The following is a 25,294-nucleotide window of genomic DNA, read 5'->3' as shown; positions in this document are numbered from 1 at the left end:
TAAAATAGATCATTTCATAATTCAAATGGTTCTAATTTCTCAATCATTTCGACATCTCAGATATAACCAAACCATTCAAGCATTACCCATCAAGATATGGTAGGAAACAAGAAGGAATTTCGTTTTAAACTAATCGGTGTATTTGTTTACATTTTAACTTTTAAGGCCAAGCCAATTAGAATGCCTCAAATTGTAATACTTCATGTAAAATGGTAAATAATGTATCTTTTTACAGGAAGTAGCAAAAAATAATGCATTCTGGCTGGGTTACTGAAAATATGAACAAACTTGCTGATTGATCTGAAACGAAATTCTCCCTTGTTATGTCATGGAAAATTACCAACCTCATCATGTGTAGCACTGCCTCCGGCGAGAAAAACAATCTGGGTCAGTCCCAGCGCGATCTGCAAGTTCAAATGTACCAAGTGTCGACTGGTCGTCAAAATCTGCAAATCTTTGCTAAAATTGAAACAATAGTAAAATATAATATAAATTTTGTATTCGCAAGTATTCTTGAAATGCTACCTTCATCGAGCACACCGCTTTATAGAGCCTTTAGCTTCACCGAGTAAAGGCAAATGACATGCAAAGTTCAATCTTGACCTTGTGTCTTTCTTCTTTTTACATGTTTCCCTACGCTGCAGGGTGATCTCTCGCCCAATGCGTGTAAATGCGAGCCCATGCATCCCAGGCCCATGCATGCAGTACAAACAGACACTTACTATAGAATGATGTAGATAAGGCATGTCAAAACCAGACCAACCAGCGACAATCCTGAGCCATATAACTGATGAACTTCAAAGCATCTTTATCAGCTTCACTTGGCTAACGGGAGGAAACTTAGCGTGTGAGTTATGTCACAAACATACTAAAGCTTGACTTCAAGACTAATTTCGATAGAATTTGAAAGACATAGCATAGATTTCGTGAAATATTAAATATATAGCAAACTATAGACGTTCCAATGCAATAATTATGCTATAAAAACACGTGAAGAAATGTTCAATGTCCATGTCGCCATATTTCGCATGTGTCGAATACAACATAGAATACATTGAAGACCTTTAATAATGAGGTCAGGGCTGGTAAGTTATTGAATAAATAAGCCAAACAAATACAAATAAATCAAATATTGTGTTTACTTATGATCGCTTGTGCTCACTTACAGAAAAGTTATTCTTACTCTTAAGTAGTGAAGCAGCCGTTAGATTTTTAGTTCAAAGTACCTCTGAATCAAGAACAACCATTGCAAAGCTAGAAAAGTGATTCGTTACACATTCAACAATGTCGTTGCCCATCGAGCCAACTTTCATTCCTCTGGTATTCCAAAGAAGTCCATCCAAGAACATACACATGACCTACAGGCGAAAACAAATTAAAAACGCCTAAGAAATATTGTTTAGCCGCAAAACACATTTGCTTTGTTAAAGGGAGCAATGGATTCGTAAATCCGAATGACTAAGTGTGCCTAAATGTTGCTATAGTTCCATATTATTGCAAACGAAAACAATTTCCATGACACATGTACATACCCGACTTCCTGTTACCACTTCCTCCAGTTGAAAATTGAGCGATACTTCCTCGTCTTCGTCTAACTTGTTGACCAATTGTCCATCGACAATGTAATCCACCGACATTGTATCCGCCTGTTGCGCTGCAGAGTTGTTCCTGAAGATGAAAAACAACAGTAGAGAAACTAATGATTTAACAAAATTAACGGATTATCACATCTCTCAAATCAAATTTCCTCTTGTGTTTTATCGTTTTAGACATAGAAACATTGTGGGAGGGAGAGGATCACGTAGGTCTTTCTAGAAAAACCAAAAAAGGATATTCAAACACTTTTAGACAGCCTATACTTTATAAACAAAGATTCGTGAGAATTATAGGACGAAATTTCTTTCTTGTTTCAAATTTTAGTAATCTATGGCCACGTTCTTTTCGATATGAAAACGAGCACCAAACGAGTTGATAAAAAAGGGAATGAGATTTTATACACAAGTTATTTAGGGAAAAACAGGAAATGAATAAAGAAAGCACAACGTACGTCATACTTTTGCTGAATACTTACGACGATTTTGATAAACTGATCGTGATGTTACTTATTTTCATTATCACTCCTTTGATAATACCTGTCAGATGAAGAATATTGGAATTCTAGAAGAAAACCTATATATTTCTACGATATCAGCCCGACTGAATTTATTGGAACAGCATAGCCGAAAGGTGTGCTTGTAAATCGAGTGTAGTCTAAAACGGGTTTACACTAACTTTCATAATTATATATAAACAACTTTCATAATTATATATAAATAGAAATTATAAATTTTAAAATATGATTTTCATCCTTAAACTGTTATGTAGCATGTTACTTGTGGACTTTAACAAAACCAAGATGGCTAAAAATCCTCCTTGTATAAGTGAGGTCATTACGTATCAACTAAAGGATTACGAAGAATCTTACATGATGATCGATTTTGGCACATCATCGCGATGGATTTAGTTGGAACAGAGGTGGTATTCGATCTTTGATACTGAAGATCTATGAATTCTGACGTAAACACCGTTAATTCTAAAAATTTGAGTAAAAAAAACAATTATGATACTTATAAGAAACCGAGTTATAAGCGTAAGATAATTTAGAGGTACATACATACAAGCCAAATTAAAACATCTCATGCTATTGTCGGGTTGACCTTATGTTGTATTTTTACTTCAATACCTTAAAGTCACTTTTCACTTCGTTAAATTTCGGCTAAACGAGATCATCTAAACAGCCCTTAGATGTCATGAACTTAAAGATAATAGCTTCTTTGCATAAGTGATAATTTTCACTTAATAAATAACTAGATTTAGAATATTTTAATTTGGGGTGCATGTAATTACTTTTCTATACACCTAAACCACAGGTAGCCCGCTAACAGGCCCGCACCCCGTAGCATGTATTTTTTCGTATATTGTTTCATTAGGTTATCAAGGTTGAGTATACCATATTCTGGTATATTCGATCATGACTAATTTCTAATTTTTTTTTACATATGCACTAAGGTCGAGTATACCAGTATACCATGATATGGTATATTCGACCTTGGTAAGAAAAATATTAGTCATGGTCGAATATCCCATATTCCGGGATAATCGACTATGACTAATTTTCTTACCAAGGTTGAATATACCATATTCCGGTATATGACTAATATTTTCTCGTCTTCCTCAACCAGCCAATCACATTGCGTATTTGCTGTGACGTAGAGCAGGATAATGGGATCCTGACGACTTTTCACAAATATCAATAAAAAAGTGTTATTATTTTCGAAAATTTGTCATATTTGCAATGGCTTTGAAAACGAAAAATGTTTGGCAAATGGTAGGTAAGATCCCACATAGATTTAGTTTTTTTGTGTATATTTTTGCATTTAAGTACGCGAGTATTTTCATGTGTAAGTTTGTTTATAGTTTATAAATTTGAAAATTTGATTTTCCCACCCTATGAAACAATATACATAATTATAATGCATACTATAGCGTGCGAGCCTGGTGCGTGATACCTGTGCTTAAAGGCCCTGTCACACTGTTGCGTATCACATTAGCGTATGGCAGCGTATGATAAATATCACGCATACGCCGGAATACGCTGAAATATGCTGGTGGTACGTCGTGCGTAAGTTATACACGTTCCAAGCACGGTCACATACGCTGGTATACGCCGAGGAAGAAAATTTTTTTTAAGCATGCTTAAAAATCTTGTGCGTGTTTGGACGTATGGTTTATACGGTAAAGATAAGCTAGTCATACGCTGAATACGGCAGAAGGACGCTAAATGTACTGTATTAATAGGTTGAGTACGCTAATCATACGCAAATGAGTAAGTGTGCCGTACAACTAACGTGTTGATGGCGCATCAGTAACGAAGGTCTAACTTATGTGTGACGTATGTTTAACGTCTATAGAGGGCTTAGCGTATGATTGACGATTAAGGGTATGAAAGAGTACGAGAAAGGGTATGATTATAAATATTATAGCATGTCATTTTTTGTCTATAATATATATTTATGTTGGATGCCTTCATATCATCTTGTACCTTCGAGGATAAAGGATGGAGTTAGTTGTTCTTGAATACCAGTTTGATCTCATAGCTTTGACGATTCGTCACATAGAAAATTACAGAAGGAAAAGGAGAAAAAGAAAAAGAAAAAGACGTGAGGTATGGATGAGATCATGGATCGGAAGGCGAAGGCAGTTTGGCATTTACGACCAACTTCTGGTGGAACTCCGAAGCGAGGATACGCGATGTTTCAAGAACTTTATGCGGATGGTCCCCGAGATGTTTGATGAGCTTCTAGCAAGAGCGAGTCCCTGCAGGATCACCAAGAAACATACCTGGTATAGGCGACCCCTGGAGCTTGGGCTGAAGCTCTCTTTGACTTTGCGACACCTTGCCTCTGGGAGCAAGCGTTCAGCCATGAAGTACGGATGGAGGCCGGGTCCCCACAACACCCAGTCACTTATTGTCAGAGAGGTTTGCCAAGCCATCATCGACGAATACATGTCCGAAGTAATGGCCTGCCCTACCACGCCAGAGGGATGGCGTGCCATATCTGATAAGTTCCTCAGAGGTGGAACTTCCCCCATACATGTGGTGCTATAGATGGAAAGCACATTGCCTGCAAATGTCCACCAAAAAGTGGATCCCAATATTTCAACTAAAAGGGATTCTTCTCGGTTGTACTCATGGGCCTTGTAGACGCAGATTATAAATTCATCTGGGCAGACCTCGGTGGTAAAGGGTCATCATCGGACGCACAGATCTACAACAACTCTGAAATCAAAGAATTAACTAAAGACGGAACTATAGGATTCCCCATCCCGATGCTTTACCAAATGACTATCAGAGTGTCCCCTACTTCTTTTTAGGTGACGATGCCTTTGCCCTCCGAGAGACAATGATGAAGCCATACAGCCGCCGTGGTCTATAGTCAATACTTCTTTCACGTTGGTGGTTGAAGGTTGAGAACCTCATCCTGAAATCCAATATCATCAGTAGATTCCATGATGTCTCGAAATCCTGAAAGACTAGTAATGTTCGGGTGACTTTGTAGTGGGGTGCAAATCGTGGGGTGGTTGAGAAGGGATCCCTTGTTGGTTCACTTTGATAGATGGAGCCGCCATTGCACTTGGAAATTCATCATCGCTGTCCTCATCCATGAGTTCAGACAATAACCTATTGATGGAGGACCTTGCCTTCTTGTACTTGGACTTGGACATAGTCAAAAGGCTCTCTTTAACATAATTTGCAAAGACACTTCGTGCTGTAATGGGCTGTTGTTTGAGCTTTGTAGATGTCTTTGAGGATGGTGCCAGACGCAGCAACTCTCTTCTGTAGAGTCTCAAGGACGTCACTCTCTGTGTCCTGAGGTCGCTTGTGGGACCTTCCAGCGGTAGATGATGGTATTGGAGTGACTTCATCTAAGACATCCTGCTTATCAGCGCAGGCACTCTCGGCAGCATTGAGATCTCCTCTGTGAAGCTGGATGGTTTCCTTCACCTAAAAAAACCAAAAATATCATGTGGAAATTGTCTCAAATTACTTGGTTATCATGTTGATAAGGTAATATGGTTGTATACTTACACTCTGCATGGGCTCCGGTCGGTGGCGAGTGACAGTCTTCAGGAAGGCAAACTTTGAGAGGATCCACTGTTCTCTCTTAGTCAGGTTTGGAGCACTATCCCCGCTTTTCTTTTTGTCAAGGCGCGTATTGGTGTCGCGCAGCGATCTGAACCAGCCCTTGAGGATGTCAACAGTCTTATTCATCTGATGTGCTTGCTCTTTCCAGATCTTCTCTTTCTTGTCTTTTCGCCTACAATCTGTCATCTTCACATTCCACAGCACAGGATTGTCTGGATGATAAACTCCAGCATCAGCTCCTCTTCTGTGGCGCTGAGGTTGTAGGGGTTTTTTTCCGCCCTCTTCCTCTTATTTTTCTCCTTGCTATCAGCCCGCCGGAAGGAAGTAAAGTCATCAATGGTTTCAGATGATAAAGCCAATGAATTATGGGAGTCTTGGGAAGGTTGTGTTGGGGACTTTGAGAGCTCAGGAACATGTCGCGCATTATTTAAAGATGTCTCAGGAATAAGTGCATCATCATCAGGTGGTTCAACTACATCTGCAGGTGCACAAACACGTTGTTCGTCAGCTTTGGCAACAGCTGATGATGGAGTCCTCTTTCCTTTCCTTCGTCCGCGGGTAGATGATGTCTTCGTATTTGCCATGGTGTCTTCTTCTTTTTTCACTGGAGGTTTGACATTTTCTCGAATGGAACCGTGTGAAAATACTGCCGCTTATATACGATTAAAGTCTGTGAAACGCCATTGGTATGCTTGACATGCGCATTTCAAACGCTTCTCGTAAGCTATTCATACGCTGGCATACGCCAGCGACAGGCTACTCATACGATACTCATACGTTTAATAAGTTAATTTTATGCAAAATGTCCTATTTTTACAGACTTTTTCGTGCGTATAAAAATGAATGAAACGATCTTTATACGCGACTCATACGTTCCTATTATACGCAACAGTGTGACAGGGCCTTAAACCACACTATAGGCTGCATTAAATTTGTGGGCCTTCGAATGAAGAATATGTTAGTTAGAGGCCTTACCAATATTGCGTTTCACCGTATTAAATGAATAACTAAAGGTACTAGAGTTCACTATTTCAACAATTTCTCTTTGGGCTGAAGAAATTAACTCCTCAACACTTTGTTTCTTTTCTTTTGTTTCTTTTGTACAGTTTTCCCGCTGACAGTAAATCAATTCGCTTGCTGATCTCATTACTTTTGACTGAAACGATATGCAAACAATTTCTTATCGTTGCTTCGAACATTTTCGACTTCAATTCGCAATATGCCTTTAAAAGAACTCAACTTCAAGTCGAAGGAATGTGATAAGCATACTTACCATTTCTTCTTTATGAGCAGATTCCTCACCCGGTGATGTTGAGGGCTCTGTTAAAAACTGTAAACACAAGATTGGGACTACTTGAGTGTTTAAACATTTATAAATGAAGCGTGTAGCACGAAAAAAATCGAAGCAGTTCGCCTTTTTGTCTGTTATTTACTTCCTCCTCACCGTCTGTTCGTCTGTCTGTTTTCTTTTGTTTTCACTGAGAGTCTGATGCTGGATGTGAATAATTTACTCTCGAGCTCGAATTTGCGAACTTCGCAAATTTTGTATACTTTTGTATTATGGCCGTGCGGTAGAGTGTACCTTAACTATGCTGTCCAAATTCAAAAGGTAATACTAACCTTTTTCTTACAGATAAAACGAAGAGGAGCTGAACATTTAGATTGCTCCCAAATGCGCTGTTCTGGACGTACATAAGCGCACCAGGTCCTTCTTTCTTTCTTAATGTCTCGTAGTCTTGCGGTTAGCCCCCAGTTGTAGGAAACATTCAATAGAGTGCCATTAGGCCACTTCCAGCCTTCCAGTGGATCCTGAGGTAAGAAGGATTTATAATCGTTCACCCAGCATTTCCCAGACAAGCCCGTCGTGTTATAATCATTAAAGAGGTGGACCATGTTCGGCGGTAAAAGTTCACCATTCTGGCCTTGGCAGAACAAATAAGCTGTAAGCCATCGCATTTGGACATTTTTAAACATTCTAACACATTTTCCTTCCTTGACTCTTACTTCCCACGACGGCTCACAGGACAGCGAATCTGTAAATTATTGCGATATACTTAGTAATGCAAGTAAATATTTGGTATAATTAGAAAGGTAATCATATATACTCAGGGCATTTTGCGTAAGTCTCAGCGTTTCCACAACTTATTTGCATAAGGCTGTCCTCATGGGGAGATGGTAATGAAAAAGAGAGAAACAAAAAAGGTTGGAAAGAATGCATAATATATCCTATTAAGACTAACCCTCCCTCCCTCATGGTTGACATTTTGAAGGAAATTTCCATCAATTGTGGAAACGCTGGTAAGTCTGCAAAAATGACCAGCAACTGATCACGTAACACTCAACATCATGGGACCGGTTGTATCAAGCCCGTTTAGCTTAAACGGTGGTTAAGCTCAAAATAGAAAGCAAGTCTATCGTTTTATTAAACAAGCAAACTAAATGTTTTTTAACCTTAATACAAAGATACTGTTTACAACTACACATTCAGTGCATAATATTCAGGTTGGCTCAGTCAAAAGAGATATCTGTAAGAGTGTTATCTAATTTTGACTTATCCACCGTTTAAGCTAAACGGACTTGATACAACTGGCCCCTGGGCATTTTGGTATCAATTGATATATGCAGATCTAGTTCTTTAATATTTTTTGTCTATAGACGTGATAACGCAATTAAAGCTAATATTATAGACTGTCGCAGAGAATGCAATTCCATGCAGCAACGCCCTCTAAATATTGCATTAGAATATTAAAAAAGAATTTTCTTATTATTCGCCCCCAATGATATGCATATAGATTTTAAATAATATCATTTCCTGTTTTTTAATAATATTATTGACGCATAGCATAACAATATACAAATCAAATTAGCTGGTGGAATTGTAGATTTAGAAATAAAAATCTCTTGTATTTTAAGCCCAAACAGACACCTGTATGTATAGGTAACACGGCAACCAGGTAGAGCAGTAGTGCAGTACTTCTTCCTAGCTTTTTATAACTTATCAATAACTTATCTGTGGTCATTCCTCGCGATTGTTGCTATCAAATAAAACAATTTTAGAGAATAATTATAACAACAGACTAAATACAACACACAACAGATCAATTACCGTTAGTGCCATTCTTGGCATCTTTGACACAAGCTGGATGGAGGGTCCAGTCACAGTTTACATGGACTAGTGATATTGGGCGTAGCCAACATACAAAACTGAAGCATTTCCTCACGCGAAACTCCGTCATATTTGTTTCTGTACTAATCTCGGTTTTTGTACAAGTTTCCTCGCTGGAATTAATCTTATCTTTTAGCCCAATCCGATAGTATTTGTCAAATTGAATAGAACCGTTACTATACAGTTCATTCAATACATTCCGAAATTTAACGGTTGATAATGGTAGTAGAGAGCTGCTGTTGCCATACTTTTCTTTACAGTTTAACACAGCGTCTTCCCAAGATAAATAATTTCTTTTGTGTATGTCTTCGTTCGCTAAAAGAATTGCATGTAAGACAAGTTTATTTTAACAGTATACAAAAGTACGTGTCAACGGTAATTTGCCTTTTCACCAGGCAAGTGTACTAGAAGTGAATGCCCCCTTCCCTCCAACTTAAATGTTCTTCCTACACCCCTCTAAGCTATGCGAACGCGGAAGTCACATGCAAGCCCGAGATTGCGGAAATATGAGTTTAAGATTGTGAGTTTAAGATTCACCAAATCTGCGACGCGGACGTGGAGTAATACTGCTTTAATTTTCACAGTTTCCCAACAGGGATGAAAATTATAGATTCCATTTATTAAATAAAGTCAGAGCCGTATGTGAAACAAATTAATACTGGTTTCCTAACACTAGTGGCTGTTTTCATGTCACGTCCGCGTCGAAGATTTGGTGCATCTTAATTTCGCTAATACCTGATGGCGAGTCCCCATCGCAAAGAAATTGGTACATATAAAGACATCGGTTCAGATAGACCATTCGATTACGCACAATGCCACATCCTAAACACGCATAGTTCAATACCACGATTTTTGCTTCGTCCCATTGTAGCGGCCTACCGTCTGTCCATTCCCACCCCAGGATAGGTTTTAGCGGTCGTCTTTCTGCTACACCAATCCAATAGTCTTGCTTAGTCATCGTTGCGCCGATGGAATTTCCGTGTAACCTCGCCACATACATTTCACTCTGTTTTGCCAGACAGTGAGCGAATGCCGCAAACCAGGTCATTAGGGAATAAACATTAAGATGGCAGTATTCATCATTCATCTCCCAGCCTTCTTGACATTTTCCTATACATATATCATGAGAGAACTTGGAGGTATTTACATAATTACATTCGGGAAATACAGGCCGTTTTTTGCCTATATATATATACTACATTTTCTATACTTAAAATGTAAGAGAGTGCAGTATACAGAGTTTACTGAGTCCCAAATTTTGATCAATACCGCTTACGTCTGGTTTTCAAATAGTTGTAAACTTGTAATTGTCGTGGAATCGTCTATGGAATAACTGATTTGAATACAAAAATAAAGACAAATTTATATCCGGACTATATCTCAGCGATGAAAATGACTTGTTCGCCACATTACGACAAAATGGAAAGCATGCTTTACCCAAGCCATACACTGCGGGTTCAAGCCATAAGTTAACTGAGATATTCAGCGAGAAACAAGAAGGAATTTCATTTTAAATTGAGCCGAATTTTTTTAACGTTTTTCAGGCAAACCCAATCAGAATGCCTACATTTTTAATACTTTATGTAAAAAGATAAATGATACCCATTTTACGAGAAGTAATCAATTTTTGGAAGAACTTTTATGGCAGTGGCGGATCATTAATTGTGACTGCAGCTAGTACAATTTCAACCTCGTTCCCGAGGTTGGTACAATTTTGCAAAAATAAACCTATATACTTATCTCACCTTCATATCTTCGTTTAACACATATGGATGGATGAAACCTGTGGCAGTATTCACGCTTTGTGATACCATTGTGGTCATAATAACACCAACGCCAAATCTCATCCTCTAAATACTCGCCAGTATTATTTGTCGAAATGAATTTTGCGGCGTGCTTTTTGAGACCAATCCAAAGGCTGTCTGTGAAATTTGCAAGATAAAGCATATCTTCCTCGTCTTCAAAATCCAGCAATCTTCCATTATGTCTCCAGCATGTGTCATTGGCTTCCTCCCAACTAAGTTTTAAGTCGCTGTATGTATAATTTATGCCATAATCGCTCTTTTCTGTAAAAAAATGGATCACACATTGTAAATCGAAAGCAACTCGTTCAACTCGTTCGCCTGTAAACGCTCGCTTACACTCAAACTATTGAGTGGGATATCTCAACCTTGTAATAACGTTTCTATGACGACGATATTTCCACTATACATTTTCAGTGTTTTACCTAAAAACTTCTCATTAATGAACAAAGAACTTTCTCATTGAGCATTAATAACAAAATATATGTAAAAATCAATAACTGTTTAATTATAAGTTCATATAAATTATATGATTATTGAATACACGAGGTTACTCAATAATTTCATTCACGTTAATGGAAACTTATATTCCCGTTACCAAAAAGAGGAATTTTGAATTAATGGGAAAATATCTTTACGGGCAAAAAAGCCTTACATCTTCTTAAGTGCACGTAAACCTATTTATACAACAATGATGAATTTCGTTTTAGAGCAATCCCAGCTGCACTGATAACTTTCGCTAGTTTTGAAATTTAGTCTAAACGGATCATTCTGAATATTAGCGTGGTCGCTGTAACCTAAACTTACCTTTATTCGATCCTGACCCAGATTGCCTTTCGGCCAGTATTCCATTGCGTCCGATCTGTGGAAATATTAAAAACACAATGACCCTACGCAGTCGAGAAATGCTAACTGGTATTCATTCAGTTATGTGGCAATTTTTCTCGGTTTCTTGCGCTTGTAAGCTTGGAAATGAAGACTCTCTCGAGAAGCTTGGAATTGAAGATCTTGTCTCGGAAAATGACAAATGAAAATCTTACAAAATTATGAAAAATTAGAAAATCTTACGCGAGACATCTGTTTTATTTTTTTCTCGTATTTTATATAAAAGCAACTGTGGCATCTCTTATTTGACATCTTTACAATCTCGTCAAAGTATCGTTTTGATCCACCTATTTCCCCATGCATAACATCTTATTAATTTTTGGGAAATATACAACTGAGTGTTCAAAATACGAGTAAATTGTTTGTTCAACACGTTTAAATTACGAGATAGCAAAGAACCAATGCCTAAAAAGCGTTTGCATGCATGAAAGTTTCATACATGCAATTCGATGGAAAGAATTTCAAGTAAAAAAGTTTAAATAATAGTGTTCTTGATACAACATACAATTGTGGTAAAAATGAACTTTTTTTTTTGAACTATGCTTTGCTTCGAGCATAAAAATGCTTCATATTTAAATACTTCAATATCGTCTCGCATTTTGTTTAATCTCAGGTAATCGAGATGACTTATAAACCACATTTAATTATGTATAAAGGCTCCTGCGATCACAGTAGGAATTTTCAAAAGAAATCATAAGTTTCAAAACTTTCGCTTTAATTGTTTTAAGAAACTAAGGGGCTTTTCACATGAGCCCGGTTACCCGAGATTTAACGAAGCGAAAAATGACTTTGAGGTATTGAAATGAGTGAATAACATGATCCTGGTAGTTGTGTAGTCATCCTAACAATAGCATGTGCTTGTTTGGTTTCAGGAAGACTAATTTTAGTACCTCAAAATCATCTCATCCTTAGTTAAATCTCGGGGCTCATATGAACAGCCTCTAAGTGACTAAACCATTTCATTTTAATATCCGTTGAAACCTAGAATTACATGCAATACAAATTTCCAACCATATTGTTAGAAACATGCCCATGTAGCTACAATTCTCTGAAACTTATTTCCTTCAACTAGAATTTTAACCGAGCGAAATCTCTCCATAAAATCTGGTATTCTTTGAGATTGTTTTTATTTCAATTAGAAAGATCCTGCATGATTCGATATATTACCTTGTGTACACACATTTAAACTGCAACTCTTATACGATTATTACACATTTACTCCGCGCTAAATCTAACACAGAATCACACTTACCAAATAACTATGGGACAAGACACTTAGCAATCCAAAAAAGTAATTCAATCCACAGTACTTTCGATAAAGGTCCATAGCTGAGTCCTAACGTTATTGTGTGTATATAGTTGAAATCAAATGTATTATTCGGCTGTGATCTTTATGAATACAGCTTTACAAATATACCCGTTCTCATTTACGTGTGCAAAAGCAATAGGAAGCGTATTTGCATGTCTAATTTAAAAACCAGATGGGCCATTACTAGCATTCAAAGTTATTACAAATGATCAATGTCAAGCAACTGAAGCAAGTGTGATTGATAAGTATAATTTTGTAAAATTTGATAAACGAAATATTTAAATATCAGATTGGGCTTAAGTTAGAGTTGTCCAACACAAATATACATGCATCTATAAAATATATCGATGTTTATCGAAATTACCCGTCGGGAACTAATAAAATTGATGCTGTTCGATTAAGTACAGATTTAATTGGGGGAAATATATTTAATACATGTAGATTCTGGTTCTATTTTAGTAATATCGCTGTTATTTCACTGTTTAACAAAATGTGGTCGTGTATGGGCGCGTTGACACGTCGCAGTTTGCACAGGATTGAAGGATACGTTCAAACACAGCAGGTCTGGAACATTTACATTTGCCAACACATCACACATATTACAGGCTAATATAAGCTCTCAGGTTATAATATCAACAAAAACTTTTAACATAAGCGCAAACTCCAAATTGTACGAGAAAGTGAACGTATCATGCGGCTTATTTACTTTTTTGAAAAATTGCGATGCGTCATGCATGCGCTTCTGATCAAACAAGATTTAGGTTCGCAAGGCATCTAAATGAGTATGAACTGTACTGTTTAGCTTTATATTGAAAACTGGCACGTGCGCGGCACGCCGGAGTTAACGCCAGAACAGGCGTCTTGTTGTTTAACAAATCGTTTTGTTTTCACATGAAGATTGCGGCCATATATATATGTAAGTTTAATTCTAATATTAACACAACAGTTTTATATAATTTCTTATAAAACTCCTGTTGTCAACCGGGCATCAACTCGCTATCACACTCGTAGTCCAAGTGTATGATTAGGCTTTTGGGTTCCCAGCTTATTTTTCGAAGAATAAATGATCCGTCTGCTCAGTGCCGCCCGAAGCTCCGTGCATAAATTCGGCGAAAATTAATTATATAAACGATCATAACACGCATTATTCCACCAAATATATTAACAAGCTAATCGAGGTAGCTGTGGAAGTTAAAGTATCGCAGCAAGCATGGAATAAAATAGCTGGACAGCATTGAAGTTCGCTTTTCTTTCTTTTCTTTTATTACTGAACACTCTATGAATTCTTAAAGCACCGCTCAAGCAAGTATTCTTTTCGCGAGTTGCCTTCAATACACAAAACAGAGAGTGTTATTTGATTTATATTATTTTTTTGGAATTCAAATTTATACCTTTGCAATTTGAACTTCTGTACCCGACTGCCTCTACATGTTGTAGGTACCAATGACGCAAAAAAAATATGCGAAAAAGAAGATCTAAACAAAGTATAGGCAAATCGCGAATTGCAGCGGGAAAACGCTACAAAATGTGCCGGATAATGCTGCATTATTCTGAAATTTCTAAAATCTACTAAAGAAATTGTCCTATCTGGGCTTTCTTACCGATCGGGAGGTCAGGCCAAGAAGTAAGCCAACTTTGAAGAAGTAAGATGGGAACTTTCCAGAGGGAAACATCGTTGAAGTGACCAAAGGTTATACCAAGCCAGTGCGATTGCTAACTTCACCGTGTAGGGCACAAATGCGGCACAAATGCCATATGGTGCTATATGCATGTATACAATCCCGCGACATGAATATGAAATAAACCGTGTTCTACTTGTGAACAGCCAATAGAAAAACTAACAGCGTACTAACTCCAGATGGCGTGGGCTCAATCAAGGCGTCATTCTAATTAAAAAGGGCGGGAATATTTAAGTTGTAATTCGCAAAAGCAAATAGTAATCATTCAGGCAGGGTCTCAAATGACGTTTTCGAAATTCGTTCTCATTGAAAGTTATTAAAAACAAGGTTTTTATTAGTGGAAACGCACATAGAAGACTATTAAGCTGACTATATACTTCGCTGACATTGCTTACCTAAATATTATAGCTATATAGCGTTTGGACTTGCAATATAAATTAAAAATTTTCATCTGCACAAAATGAAAAGCGCACTTGAGCGTAACATATACAGATCACAAAATTTTTCAGACGAGCAACTATATATTCTTGGGCCAAACTTTCGTCTTCTTTTGTAAATAACCGACACAATGGCATTCTATTTAGTTGCGGTAATGCCTGAACTTTTACCATTAACTGAAAAAGTTTAAACGTTATCGGAACGTAATTCCTACAAAAATCGCAATTTAAGACCTATACATAATGACAAACAAAGTCTTACGCCAGTATTCAAAAAGCGTACGCATATTCAGACCCATCGAGTGTCGGGAGATCTCTCTATCACTTCATAGCGACTTCTCTGTGATTTTTCCACTCGAGTAACCCAGAACTTCATTTTCAATGTTTTACCTCAAACCTTTCCATTAAATAAGAAAGGACCATTACTGTCATTAATCAGTAATAAGTAATAACACAGTTTCTATGTCACACTCCAAGAGTGGTAGTGTGAGTGACCGTTTTTAATACACAGGCGTCAGATATCTTTGATCCAGTCTCGATACTTTAGTTGTCCGGACTTTACATTATATACAATCATTTAATGTTTAGAAATTTAATTAATTTTATGCGGTAATTAATATTACTATTTCGTTAATTGAAATTACGTTAAAACTACATGTTTTGCTTTCCAATTTATTTTTCTATTATTATTAATTTTTAGTTTATTACAAATACATGTTCGTCGCATTCACGAACAGCTCGGAGAGCCACCATAAAAACTGTTTCAGTCTAAAAATAGTACATAATAATTACATACGAAGGGCATTTTAAGATAATCTTTTACGAGTTTGAAAACAGTTTTAAAAGTACTTTTCCGTTTAGAACAATACAATTTTTGATGATAGTCGCCTCCTCAAAAGTACCGCATGGATAGACTAGTACTCATGCATACAATATAAATTCAACGTTATGAGTGCTAATATTTTGGTGTTCTTTTGCTGTAAAAACAACGAATTTCTAAGATTTGAAATTTGCATTGCAGGCTGGCTATACGCGCCACTAAAATTCGGCAAATAATTTTTTACCTCAGCTATTAAATGTATGCATTAATTCTGTTATAAACTGATAGTATAATAATGTAAGAATTAAGTTAGCACAATAATGATATATTTATACAACCTGAAAGTGAAGGGCTATGTTGTTAAAGTCGATTGGTTGACTTCGATCCTCCGCCTGATTGCAGATCGAATCTGTAACCAAATCAATGCGAATAAAAATATATTCATTGCCTAACACATGGTGGACAAACATATAATTCACACTGTATATCTCTTAGGCGGGTCTGTATATTAATGTAAGCGTAAGCGTATAGGTGATTGTTTCCCATCACTGTATTTTGTAACAGCCCGTTGAAAATAAAACAAGAGATAGCACCGTCTAAATTGTGGTGATATGGTTGGCAACCATTGGCTTTTCTATTTATGTTTTACTATTCAAAGTTAGCTAATTTTGATTATTTAACACATTTTGTTGGACACTATCGACGGAATCTCGTGATATTATATGTATGTTCACAACTAGAGAACGTCTCGAAAATACATAGTTTATTATATATTCAATCCAGCCATCTGATCGCGGCTCATTGAAACATGAAGAGAAAGGTTAAAGCTCATGCACTCACCTCGCGATTACAAATCCCGTATATGAGAAAGATAAGAAAGCCCTATAAATAAAGTTTAATTACTTTAAATTACTTTTAACAATTTGCTCAAGAATTTGAATAAATTCAAAGCTAGGCAAACGGTTTTAGCCTGAGGTTCGCTCCATCGTATCTTGAAAAAGATATTTGAGATAACATTGGACGCAAAGGGTTTTTAGGTCAGACATATGGTTGAACACGCGTCAAGTCACATTTTGACTTTTTATTCACTGTTAATTTTGAAGTGTAAAATAGCACCACCGTAGGTGCCAAATGAACACCATGCAGTGGTGTTAAATAGAAAGTGCTATTTTGGCACCAACTTCGGTGCTAATTTAACACCACCAAATCTGGGATTACGCTAAAAGTGCCAATATGACACCATATTACCAGCACCATTGCAAGGTGCCAAAATAACACCTCTTTTGCATGCCAACGGAAAGTGTTAAAATAACGCCATATAGGGAGTTAAATATGAGGTGTCAAAATAACACCAAATCGCGGATAGGCCGGGAAAGAGCACGTTTGATTTTATTTAAGTTATTGGAAAATAAATTTGTATTTTCGAATGAGATGATTTTGGAACAAAGAATTCCCTTGCGTTTTTGCACAACTATTCATTTAAAAGACGACATGGAAATTCGGCTTGTTACTATGAATTTACCTGCGTCGATGTCGATATCACGAAAAGATATTTCCAGATCATGGCTTCATGGTTGACGGCGATGACACTGAATGCCCACGAGAGACCAAGAGTTGGGAAAAGAATGATTATGCCTCGCGCGGCAGAGCTGAAATAAACGTTTATAACTGCATGGTCACATTTGAAATATAGCCTGTAACACTCGTGACATGCACTATGCTTCAGAGAAATAATATTTCGAAAATTTACAAAAAGGTTTGTATTGGAAAACGTTAAAAGGCATATTTTTCACGGCTTGAGGGAAATGAAAAATTGTATACTTACACAATGTATTTCATATTACTGCTTTCAGCCTTTGCAGCATGAAATAAAACACGAGCCACAGCAATCAAGACGACTAATGTTACCTGAAACAATGAAATTGTATTATTCCATTGTGAATAGACCATTTCAGCTTGCATACAAAGTAACCATTTCGGATGTTGTGACCATGAAATAGCCAACTGATAAACTTAACCATTTCAGACCATAGTTCAGATCCGGAATGGGCTAATTTCCATGCAAGCTGCATGAAAAGGTCATTTATGATTATAATATATAGCTACATTAACAAATTGCTGAATTTTGCTGAAAACATTAAGATTACCAAAAGATCTGTATGCGTGTTTATCTCGAAAAATAGAAAGCTTCCTACCGTTGTCACGATGACTACCGGTGCAAAAAACACCCAAAAGAATCCTTCTTTGTAAGACAACCAGCACCTGAGAGGTTCCGAAACGATCAAAGAGTAATTTTTAAACGGATATTAAATTTGTATCAAGCACGTTTAGATAAAAACCACTCTTACATCTCTCTTGAATGAGTCAACTTGAATATTATGCACTGAATATGTAGTTGTAAACAGTATACTTGTATTAAGGTTTAAAATATTTAGTTTGCATGTTAAATAAAACGATAGGCTTCCTATTTTAAACTTAACCACCGTTTAAGCTAAACGGGTTTGATACAACTGGCCCATGATAAATAACACTCATGCATTGTACTGTTTGTAATTATATATAAATATGCTGAAAGTCACACATTTTACTGGCGGGGATTGAATAAACTTTATATAGTTGATTTCGACTCGTATAAATGTTTCGTTAGAATAATAATTTATATGCATGCATGCTTGCTTGTAATTAAAAGGATCGAGATAAAACTGATTTATTCCTGGATCAGTTATAGGTTTTTGAGATAGCAAATCTGTTTTCTGATTGCAAAAAAAGCTGACCCAATACGCCTGGATGCAGTGATTAAAACCGCATCAAACATTTGGAAACACCAAGCAAGAAAATGACAATCGAGAAAATCATCAACACAGAAAAGCAGCGGGAATAATGGGCTTCGCGAAAATGTATCATAACGTTAACTACATGTAGCTATTGATACAAACCAGTTGTCAGAACCATAAGCATCAATCTTCAAACCAGAAGACAAACCAACGAAAATCAAAGGAAATCCTACAATTACAAAATCGAAGAAGACATTCAATTTTAATGTCCCATAAGCGGGAATTTAGTATAGGTCCACTTGATATTTCAGACGAATCCCTAGAAAATTCCTAACTTGATCTAATTGCTTCTTTGTCGGGTACTTCTACAGCGTTGGATTAAAATCACAAAACAAGACAAATTTTCTATTAATATCTAATTTGGCAACGCTCGGAATTGTGCATATAGTTATAGGTAGATATCGATTTGCGTAGAACCGACTTTATAGCATCTTTACCATTTAACTATAGTCTTCATGTTTCGACGTGCAAAATACAGTCAATCGGTCGTCTTCAAGAAAAAGCGCATTTTTACTTACCCCAACCAAAAGCATAAAAATTTCTCATTCTAACGATTTCTCCACCGTACACAGAGATGAGTTTCAAATACAACATGGCCGCCTCAAGAAGGATCCAACAAAATGATGCCAGTGAAACATAATGCAGTAAGATTGCAACGACCTTGCAGGCAATCTAAAATACATCATTTCATAATTCAAATGATTCTCAATCGTAACATCTCAGATATAACAAAACCATTCTAGCATTACCCATCAAGATATGGTGGGAAACAAGGAGGAATTTCGTTTTAAAGCAATCGGCGTACTTGTTTACATTTTTTAGGCTATGCCAATTAGAATGCTTCAAATTGTAACAATTCATGTTAAATGGTAAATAATGTATCTTTTTACCGGAAGTAGCAAAAAATCATGCATTCTGGTTGGGTTACTGAAAATGTGAACAAACTTGCTGATTGGTCTAAAGCGAAATTCTCCCTTGTTATGGCATTGAAAATTACCAACCTCATCATGTGTAGCACTGCCTCCGGCGAGAAAAACAATCTGGGTCAGTCCCAGCGCGATCTGCAAGTTCAAATGTACCAAGTGTCGACTGGTCGTCAAAATTTGCAGATCTTTGCTAAAATTGAAACAACATAGTAAAATATAATATAAATTTTGTCAACGCAAGCATTCTTGAAATGCTACCTTCATCGGGCACACCGCTTTATAGAGCCTTTAATTTCACCGAGTAAAGGCAAATGACATGCAAAGTTCAATCTTAACCTTGTGTCTTTTTTCTTTTTACATGTTTCTCTACGCTGCATTGTGATCTCTCATCCAATGCGTGTAAATGCGAGCCCATGCATCCCAGGCCAATGCATGTAGTACAACAGGCACTGCAACAGACACTTACTATAGAATGATGTAGATAAGGCATGTCAAAACCAGACCAACCAGCGACAATCCTGAGCCAATATAACTGATGAACTTTAAAGCATCTTTATCAGCTTCACTTGGCTAACGGGAGGAAACTTAGCGTATGAGTTATGTCACAAACATGCTAAAGCTTGATTTCAAGACTGATTTCGATAGAATTTGAAAGACATAGCATAGATTTCGTGAAATATATAGCAACCTTTAGACGTTCCAATGCAATAATTATGCTATATAAACACGTGAAGAAATGTTCAATGTCCATGTCGCCATATTTTGCAAGTGCCGAATACAACACAAAATGCATTCAAGACCTTTAATAATGAGGTCAGGGCTGGTAAGTTACTGAATAAATAAGCCAAAAAACTGTATGTTTACTTGTGTTCGCTTGTGCTCATTTGGCAAAGTCATTCTTACTCTTAAGTTGTGATGCAAGCTACCTCTGAATCAAGAACAACCATTGCAAAGCTAGAAAAGTGATTCGTTACACATTCAACAACGTTGTTGTCCATCGAGCCAACTTTCATTCCTGTCGTATTCCAAAGAAGTCCATCCAAGAATATACACATGACCTACAGGCGAAAACAAATTAAAAACGACTTGATATTTAAACATGAATATTTTATATATTTGAAAGGCAAATAAACATGTGAAATAAAAAGTTGATCAGCTTGAAAGGTTATCGAGAATCATGAGAGAAAGTGAAGGTTTCCTTAAAATTTGTCAAGTTCATGGGACGGAGAACTGGCCGCCTAAGAAATAATGTTTTGCCGCAAAATACATTTGCTTTCTTCAAAGAAGCGGTGGATTCGATAAATGCGATAGTGTGGCTGAATGTTGCTATAGTTCCATATTATTACAAACAAAAACAATTTTCTTGACACATGTACATACCCGACTTCCTGTTACCACTTCCTCCAGTTGAAAATTGAGCGATACTTCCTCGCCTTTGACTAAATTGTTGACCAATTTTCCATCAACAATGTAATCCACCGACATTGTATCCGCCTGTTGCGCGACAGAGTTGTTCCTGAAGATGAAAAACAACAGTAGGGAAACTAATGATTTAACAAATTTAAGGGATTATCACAGCTCTCAAATCAAATTTCCTCGTGTGTTTTATCGTTTTAGACATGGAAACATTGTGGGAGGGAGAGGATCACGTAGGTCCTTCTAAAAAACCAAAAAGGGGAGTTGAAACACTTTTAGACAGCCTATACTATATAAACAAAGATTCATGAGAATAATAGGACGAAATTTATTTTTTTTTTTCAAATCTTAGCAATCCATGGCCACGTTCTTTTCGATATGAAAACGAGCATCAAACGAGTTGATAAAAAGGGGAATGAGATTTTATACACAAGTTATTTAGGAAAAAACAGGAAATGAATAAATAAAGCACAACGTACGTGATACTTTGGCTGAATACTTACAACGATTTTGATAAATTGATCGTGAGGTTACTTATTTTCATTATCACTCCTTTGACAATACCTGTCAGTTGAATGAAAAACACGGTTTCAATAATATTGTAACGAGTGTTTAACAAACCAAGAATATTGAAAATCTAAAAGTAAAGCTATGTTTCTACGATATAAGTCTGACTGAATTTATTGGAACAGCATAACCGAAAGGTGTGCTTGTAAATCGAGTGCAGTCTAAAACGGGTTTAAAATAGCAGTAACTTTCTTAATTATGATATATAAATAGAAATTATAAATTTTAAAATATAATTTTGTAGCATGTAACTTATGGAGTTTAACAAAACCAAGATGGCTGAAAATCCTCCTTGTAAGTGAGGTCATTACGTATCAACTAAAGGATTACGAGGAATCTTACATGATGATCGATTTTGGCACATCGTCGCGATGGATTTAGTTGGAAAAGAGGTGGCATTCGATCTTTGATACTGTAGATCTATGAATTCTGTCATAAACACCGTTAATTCTAAAAAATTGAGTAAGAAAAACAATTATGATACTTTTAAGAAACATAGCGAGAAGCTATAAACCAAGTTATAAGCGCAAGATAATTTGGAGGTACATACATACAAGCCAAATTAAAACATCTCATGCTATTTTCGGGTTGACCTTATGTTGTATTTTTACTTCAATACCTTAAAGTCACTTTTCACTTCAGTCATGAGATTAAAGATCATACCTTCTTTACATAAGTGATAATTTTCACTTAATAAATAACTAGATTTAAAATACTTTAATTTGGGGTGCATGTAATTACTTTTTTATATACCTAAATCACAGCTAGGTAGCCCGCTAACAGGCCCGCACGAAAAATGTTTGGCAAATGGTAGGTAAAATCCCACATAGATTTTAAGTAAGTAAGATCCCACATAGATTTAGTTTTTTTGTGAATATATTTTTGCATTTGAGTACGCGAGTATTTTCATGCGTAAGTTTGTTTACAGTTCATTAATTTGAAAATTTGAGTATCCCACCCTATGAAACAATATATATTTAATACATACTACGGCGTGCGCGCCTGTTGCGTTGATAACGCCTGTGCCTAAACCAGACTATAGTCTACATTAAATTTCTGGGCCTTCAAGTGAAGAATATATCAGTTAGAGGCCTTACCAATATTGCGTTTCACCGTATTAAACGAATAAGTAAAGGTACTAGAGTTAACTACTTCAACAATTCCTCTTTGGGCTGAAGAAATTAACTCCTCAACACTTTGTTTCTTTTCTTTTGTTCCTTTTGTACAGTTTTCCCGCTGACAGTAAATCAATTCGCTTGCTGATATCAATAGTTTTGACTGAAACGATATGCAAACAATTTCTTATCGTTGCTTCGAACATTTTCGATTTCAATTCGCAATATATGCCTTTAAAAGAATTAAACTTCAAAGATGGAAGTTGAAGGGATGCAATAAGCATACTTACAATTTCTTCTTGATGAGCAGATTCCTCACCTGGTGATGTCGAAGGCTCTGTTGAAAACTGTAAACACAAAGATTGGAACTAGCTACTTGAGTGTCTAAATATTAATATAACATCATTTATATAATAATAAAGCATGTAACACGAGAAAGATCGAATTGCTTCTTTGTCCTCGTCTGTTCGTCTGTCTGTTTCTTTTGTTTTCACTGAGGTTGGATATGAATAATTTACTCTCGAAATGTTACACATTTCCTTTAAAATTGAGAACAGCTAATGGTCCACACTTGCATATTAGCCAACTTTTGCTTTAGGCGGCCAAAAAGAAAATTCCGAAAAGGGCAAACTAAACTTTCCAAGTTTGACTGCGAAATATTATAAAGTATACCAAAGATACAGCCAAGAGAAATTCGCAAATTTTGTATACTTTTGTATTATGGCCGCGCGGAAGAGTAAAACTAAAATATGCTATCCAAATTCAAAAGGCAATACTAACCTTTTTCTTACAGATAAAACGAAGAGGAGCTGAACATTGAGATTGTTCCCAAATTCGACGTTCTGGACGTACATAAGCGCACCCAGTCCTTCTTTCTTTCTTGATGTCTGGTAGTCTTGCGGTAAGCCCCCAGTTATGGAAAACATTCAATAGACTGCCATTAGGCCACTTCCAACCTTCGAGCGGATCCTGAGGTAAGAAGGATTTATAATCGTTCATCCAGCATCTCCCAGACAAGCCCGTCCTGTTATAATAATTAAAGAGGTGGACCATGTTCGGCGGTAAAAGTTCACCACCCTGCCCTTGGCAGAACATAGAAGCTGTAAGCCATCGCATGTGGACCTTTGTGAACACTCGAACACATTTTTTCTCCGTGATTCTTACTTCCCACGACGGCTCACAGGACTGTGAATCTGCAAATTTTTTTGGGATATCCTTAGTAATGCAAGTACCTTTTCAGTACACAGGGGAATTTGAAAACGCATCACAAACTAATCAAGAATGAATGAAAAGAAACTTAAATTAGTATTATATAAGTTAGTCAATTTTGGCTGTATCTTCCTAGCGGTTATTTTAATCATGTGAAATTGCTTCGAGAAATCAACAAGCAGACTAAATACAGCATACAGATCATTCCTTTACCGTTACTTCCATTCTTGGCATCTTTCACGCAAACTGGATGGTGGTGCGAGTCACAGTCTTCATGGATTCGTGATATTTTGCTTGCTGAGCAAGGAAAACTGGAACATTCTCTCACGCGAAACTCCGTCATATTTGTCTCTGAACTAATGACCGTAGTGATGCAACTTTTCTCACTCGAATTTATTTTTTTTAGCCCGATCCGGAAGAATTTGTTGAGTTGAATGGAACCGTTATTATATAGTTTATCCAATGTTTTCCGAAATTCAACGGTTGACAATGGCAATAAGGAGCTGTTGTTGCCATACTTTTCTTTACATTTTAACACAGCGTCTTCCCATGATGTAGACAATCTACTTTTCATGTCTTGATACACTAAATTTTTTTACACTTTTAAGTAATATTTACAACACGAGCGGCCGTGTTGCATTGATTGCATATTCAATACAACACGGCCGCGAGTGGTGAAATGAATTGTAATGAATAAGATTTGAAAGATATGATATTATGATTAATAGCTATGCAAATATACAAATTTATTATATACACAAGCGCCAGATATGAGGTATGCTGCAATTTCATTGGTTGGCTACTACATAGATATTAGCTCATATCTGTCTAGTAGAGAAAGTAAACAAAATGGCTGAAAGATTTTGGGAGTTGATTCGGCTATCAGCTCATATACGACTCGAGTTCGCAGAATAACTGTTAAATATATATCCGATAAAGAAGCACTAGTTTTTGTGTCTGCATGATTTGCATATCTATTCAAACATGGGTATACAGGGTGTATTCTAGGCAGTATATTCTTCGATAAACTTTACTTTATTTCCTAAGGGCTGCTTTAAGCTATATACGTGCGTGTAGCTGAGCGGACAGTGGAAAGAAGCCCTCGTGTCATATTTGAAAAAGCCAGGTGAATAAATCGAAAGAACTTAGTTTCCCCATATTTTAGTATGCATTTGTTGACCCATGTATTAGATAATAAAAAAATTGGAAGCATTTAAAATTTTACGTGCATAAGTGGAAAACGCGTAAGTGGAAGAAAGCAGCCTTAATGATGACTAAAAATCATCCGAAACGCAGATAAATAAAGTAAAATGTACTATAGTATTCGGTTTTTGCAGTACGTCGCAAACCTTTAAATTTCACTTATACGCAGTGGGATAGTGGAACCGATTTTTAAGCTATCTAGCGTGCGGACGCGAAAGGTTTACTCCCTGAAATGTATAC

The 25,294-nt window shown here is 36.6% G+C and overlaps 3 protein-coding genes across 4 annotated transcripts; all 3 read right to left on the bottom strand.

Annotated features, from left to right (window-relative positions):
• Positions 1 to 326: 326 nt before the first annotated feature.
• Positions 327 to 10,868, bottom strand: LOC114516589. The gene is made up of 12 exons (XM_028536115.1): positions 10,598 to 10,868; positions 9,588 to 9,962; positions 8,793 to 9,167; positions 7,307 to 7,719; positions 6,960 to 7,016; positions 6,662 to 6,842; positions 2,465 to 2,572; positions 2,072 to 2,132; positions 1,533 to 1,668; positions 1,227 to 1,358; positions 764 to 825; positions 327 to 459 (listed from the first exon to the last, which is right to left on the bottom strand). Exons 1-12 carry the CDS (start codon positions 10,797 to 10,799, stop codon positions 327 to 329), a joined length of 2,235 nt encoding a protein of 744 aa, XP_028391916.1. The 5' UTR covers positions 10,800 to 10,868.
• On the bottom strand, positions 4,926 to 5,828 carry LOC114516723. Its single transcript, XM_028536274.1, has 2 exons — positions 5,630 to 5,828; positions 4,926 to 5,545 (listed from the first exon to the last, which is right to left on the bottom strand). Exons 1-2 carry the CDS (start codon positions 5,810 to 5,812, stop codon positions 5,282 to 5,284), a joined length of 447 nt encoding a protein of 148 aa, XP_028392075.1. The 5' UTR covers positions 5,813 to 5,828; the 3' UTR covers positions 4,926 to 5,281.
• On the bottom strand, positions 10,862 to 24,426 carry LOC114516721 (adhesion G protein-coupled receptor L3-like). Of its 2 annotated transcripts, XR_003686312.1 has the most exons (20): positions 24,065 to 24,426; positions 23,423 to 23,835; positions 22,933 to 22,989; positions 22,625 to 22,805; positions 21,870 to 21,977; positions 21,464 to 21,524; positions 20,925 to 21,060; positions 20,471 to 20,602; positions 20,011 to 20,114; positions 19,620 to 19,734; positions 19,137 to 19,290; positions 18,721 to 18,787; positions 17,980 to 18,046; positions 17,610 to 17,692; positions 17,307 to 17,433; positions 16,625 to 16,666; positions 16,123 to 16,193; positions 14,450 to 14,734; positions 11,462 to 11,516; positions 10,862 to 10,918 (listed from the first exon to the last, which is right to left on the bottom strand). XR_003686312.1 is itself a non-coding variant. In XM_028536272.1 (18 exons), the coding sequence occupies exons 1-17, from the start codon at positions 24,423 to 24,425 to the stop codon at positions 16,137 to 16,139; spliced, it is 2,265 nt and encodes a 754-aa protein (XP_028392073.1). In that variant the 5' UTR covers position 24,426; the 3' UTR covers positions 15,463 to 15,732; positions 16,123 to 16,136. The 2 variants fall into 2 exon arrangements, 1 of the variants encoding a protein (XP_028392073.1); XM_028536272.1 differs by lacking the exons at positions 10,862 to 10,918; positions 11,462 to 11,516; positions 14,450 to 14,734 and adding an exon at positions 15,463 to 15,732.
• Between the last annotated feature and the right edge of the window lie 868 nt (positions 24,427 to 25,294).

The sequence above is a fragment of the Dendronephthya gigantea genome, unplaced genomic scaffold (genome assembly GCF_004324835.1).
Source record: "Dendronephthya gigantea isolate DGI-Jeju-01 unplaced genomic scaffold, DenGig_1.0 000006F, whole genome shotgun sequence".
NCBI lineage: Eukaryota > Metazoa > Cnidaria > Anthozoa > Malacalcyonacea > Nephtheidae > Dendronephthya > Dendronephthya gigantea.
The sequence above is the reverse complement of the archived record's forward strand: the minus strand, read 5'-3'. Positions and strand labels throughout refer to the sequence as shown.

Bases quoted from the DNA above. Each gene is read 5' to 3' on its own strand.
- LOC114516723 (XM_028536274.1), bottom strand. From the start codon at position 5,812: ATGAATAAGACTGTTGACATCCTCAAGGGCTGGTTCAGATCGCTGCGC. The intron at 5,546-5,629 runs GTAAGTATACAA...TGGTTTTTTTAG, and splicing joins GACCGGAGCCCATGCAGAGT to GTGAAGGAAACCATCCAGCT.
- LOC114516589 (XM_028536115.1), bottom strand. From the start codon at position 10,799: ATGCTTTATCTTGCAAATTTCACAGACAGCCTTTGGATTGGTCTCAAA. The intron at 7,720-8,792 runs GTAATTGATCTG...AATAATTTACAG, and splicing joins TGCCAAGAATGGCACTAACG to ATTCGCTGTCCTGTGAGCCG. The intron at 460-763 runs GTTGGTCTGGTT...TTTCAATTTTAG, and splicing joins ATGGCTCAGGATTGTCGCTG to CAAAGATTTGCAGATTTTGA.
- LOC114516721 (XM_028536272.1), bottom strand. From the start codon at position 24,425: ATGAAAAGTAGATTGTCTACATCATGGGAAGACGCTGTGTTAAAATGT. The intron at 22,806-22,932 runs GTAAGTATGCTT...ATATCGTTTCAG, and splicing joins CTGCTCATCAAGAAGAAATT to TCAAAACTATTGATATCAGC. The intron at 16,667-17,306 runs GTAAATTCATAG...CTTTATTTATAG, and splicing joins TGATATCGACATCGACGCAG to GGCTTTCTTATCTTTCTCAT.